Here is a 2,730-nt window from a genome sequence, read left to right on the forward strand (position 1 = left end):
TCACTGTGATCTCCTCCTCTCCTGCACTTCCCGTTTCACAGGTGTGGCAGGTGCTTCACTGGGCTCCTGTTTCACAGGTGTGGCTGCCATATCACCATTGACACTCTCCACTCCACTCACAGACATCAAGCTTTTCCGTTCTTTGGAGTTTGATTTGTGCTCCACTTTTGTCACTCGGAACCTGAGGTAAGCAACAGAAAGATTCAGTGGTATTTCCCCAGAGAGCAGTTAGGTCATTGTCAGGACCAAGTGTATGGACAGGATCAAATTCCCAGGTGCCAAGAATCAGACATCAGAGCAGACACCCACATGGACCATTCTTCACTTCAGGGCAATCTTCCTTCCTACTACCTACAAATATTTTTAGTACTCACTATGGCTGAATCTCACTGTCTCAGGGAATTGTGTTTTAAAGCAGAACCCACCAATTGCATACCACTTCTCAGAACAGCAATTTTCAAAGACAACCACAACATAAGCCAGGAATTAAAAATCATTAAGAGAATGAAGTGGTTTCTACAGCTCACACTTACTTCAAAAATACCAAATTCAGAAACAGAGGGATTTATTAGTGGGCAATCCTTGTTTCTTTTTAGCCTGGATCAATGGAGCAATAGCTTTGGATTTATACCCACAGTACATATCCATTTTTTTACACAGTTCTTAAAAAAGGAAAATCACAAAGCAACCTCCCAGAAAAAACTTCAATCTAATATTAACAGGGTGATTTAAAAAAAAAATTTAAAAAGTCACTGATGCCATAAACAGAGTAGAATCAATGGATATCTGATCCAACACAGGCCACTGTAGCATTCCTAAGAGAAGCAGACACCAAAATGACCTAAGGCTTACCTTCCCACAGAAAGGACTGTAACTTCTCCAATACGACTTCTTCTCTGCTCTTTAGATTTATGAGTTGGCTTGATAAGGTGCCACCGTTTGTGACTGCAACGGGTACAAACATCCTGTTCTACCACACCTCCAACAGTATGTAAGTGATGAGCTTTGCAGTTGTGCTTGTATGGAACAGCACCCGGTGACAAAGGAGTCCCAGGACTCACTGGACTCCCAGGAGAGGTAGGAGATAAAGGGCTGTAAGAAAAGGTATAAAGGAAATTTAATGTTTACTGTAAAATCACATTTCTTAATAAAATCCTGTTTCTTAAAAAAGGAAAAAATAAAGGATAAAATATAACCTTCAGACATGTCTAATGAACAGTTAGTATTTTCAGGGACTGCTTATTTGTGTCTGTTGACTGTTTATTGTTTAAGGTTCCCTCTGATACCATGCTTTTGAGGTTAAAATCACTTTCAGAAATTAGTTCTGCTGCATTCACCTGTCTAAGGTAACTAACACAAAAGGCACAGATGTGGCAAGAAAAAAAATCAGGTTAAAATAGAACAGGGGCACAGATATGGCAAGAAAAAAAAAATCAGGTTAAAATAGAACAGGTTACATGAACATACACTGACGAAGACATGTAATAAGCTGATTACATTCAGACTTGGAGAACTGCAGAAAGTATTTCAGAATTGTTACAGTATCTCAAAGAACTCACAAAAGAAGAGCATAGTCCTACAACATTGCAAAAAGACAAAACTAAAATGTTTACCAATGGCAAGAAAAAAAAAATCAGGTTAAAATAGAACAGGTTACATGAACATACACTGACGAAGACATGTAATAAGCTGATTACATTCAGACTTGGAGAACTGCAGAAAGTATTTCAGAATTGTTACAGTATCTCAAAGAACTCACAAAAGAAGAGCATAGTCCTACAACATTGCAAAAAGACAAAACTAAAATGTTTACCATGAAAAAACATCAACAAATCAGTTTCAAAGAAAAATAAACTTTTAAGTACCTAGAAAGAAAAAGTAGTACAACTACCAAAAGGCATTTGAGACTGTCTAATCAAATCAGTCTAATTTCTTCTAAAACAGAAAAGCAGATAGCATAGGTAAAAAACAGGTGTACTTTTTTGAACTTGAGCTTCAATTTCAACGCTGTCTTGCAACACATCCTCCCAAAGCAAACTAGAGCTCATTAAAGGTGAAATAACTAGAGTAAGGTAGCACATCTTGTAAAAAATATTACAAAGACATAACAGAAAGTTATGTATCAGTAATTACTACAAAACTGGAAAGACATACCAAATGTGCTTATTCTTGTCCTGATAATATTCAGTGTACATTGGGTAATGGAAAAGAAGAATAGCTAAAGTTCCCATAAATATTGGGTCACCCAGAGTAAGTGTAGAGGACAAGAAATTAGGATGAGCAGAGGAGACCAAGGGTGTGAAAGACATTCACACATACACAAATCTTATTAAAAATACTGGATGTGTTGCAGTAAGGACAACACAATTTTCACTGTTTTAGCAGAAAACCTTTACAAACTCTGATGAAAAAGCAAATAGACAGATGAACATTCTTCAGAAAAAGATGATCATGAGCTGAACATGAATCATTACATTGCTTAAAAAGGACAAACTTCACAGCAGAAATAACAGGAGCATACCCTGTGAACCTAAAGTTACATTACTCAGCATTATTATGCTACAGCTGATCGTACCATGCAGGTTTAGAAATGTTATTTCAAGAAAAATATTAACAAACTGAAGATACCCCAAAGGAGAACCAAAAGAACAAATTAAAGAAGTAAAACACACCATAGAAGACTGGAGTTACTTAAATGCCTATTTTCAAAACAAAAATAATGAAGGACAC

General features: G+C 36.7%; 1 protein-coding gene across 1 annotated transcript; it reads right to left on the bottom strand.

The window, feature by feature from the left end:
- Positions 1 to 1,092, bottom strand: RELL1 (RELT-like 1; the record flags this gene model as incomplete). Its single annotated transcript, XM_009080290.1, has 2 exons — positions 1 to 181; positions 853 to 1,092. Coding segments are annotated over 2 exons (421 nt in total), but the record flags the coding sequence as incomplete, so codon positions are not given.
- Positions 1,093 to 2,730: the final 1,638 nt, after the last annotated feature.

The sequence above is a fragment of the Acanthisitta chloris genome, unplaced genomic scaffold, assembly GCF_000695815.1.
Source record: "Acanthisitta chloris isolate BGI_N310 unplaced genomic scaffold, ASM69581v1 scaffold18898, whole genome shotgun sequence".
NCBI lineage: Eukaryota > Metazoa > Chordata > Aves > Passeriformes > Acanthisittidae > Acanthisitta > Acanthisitta chloris.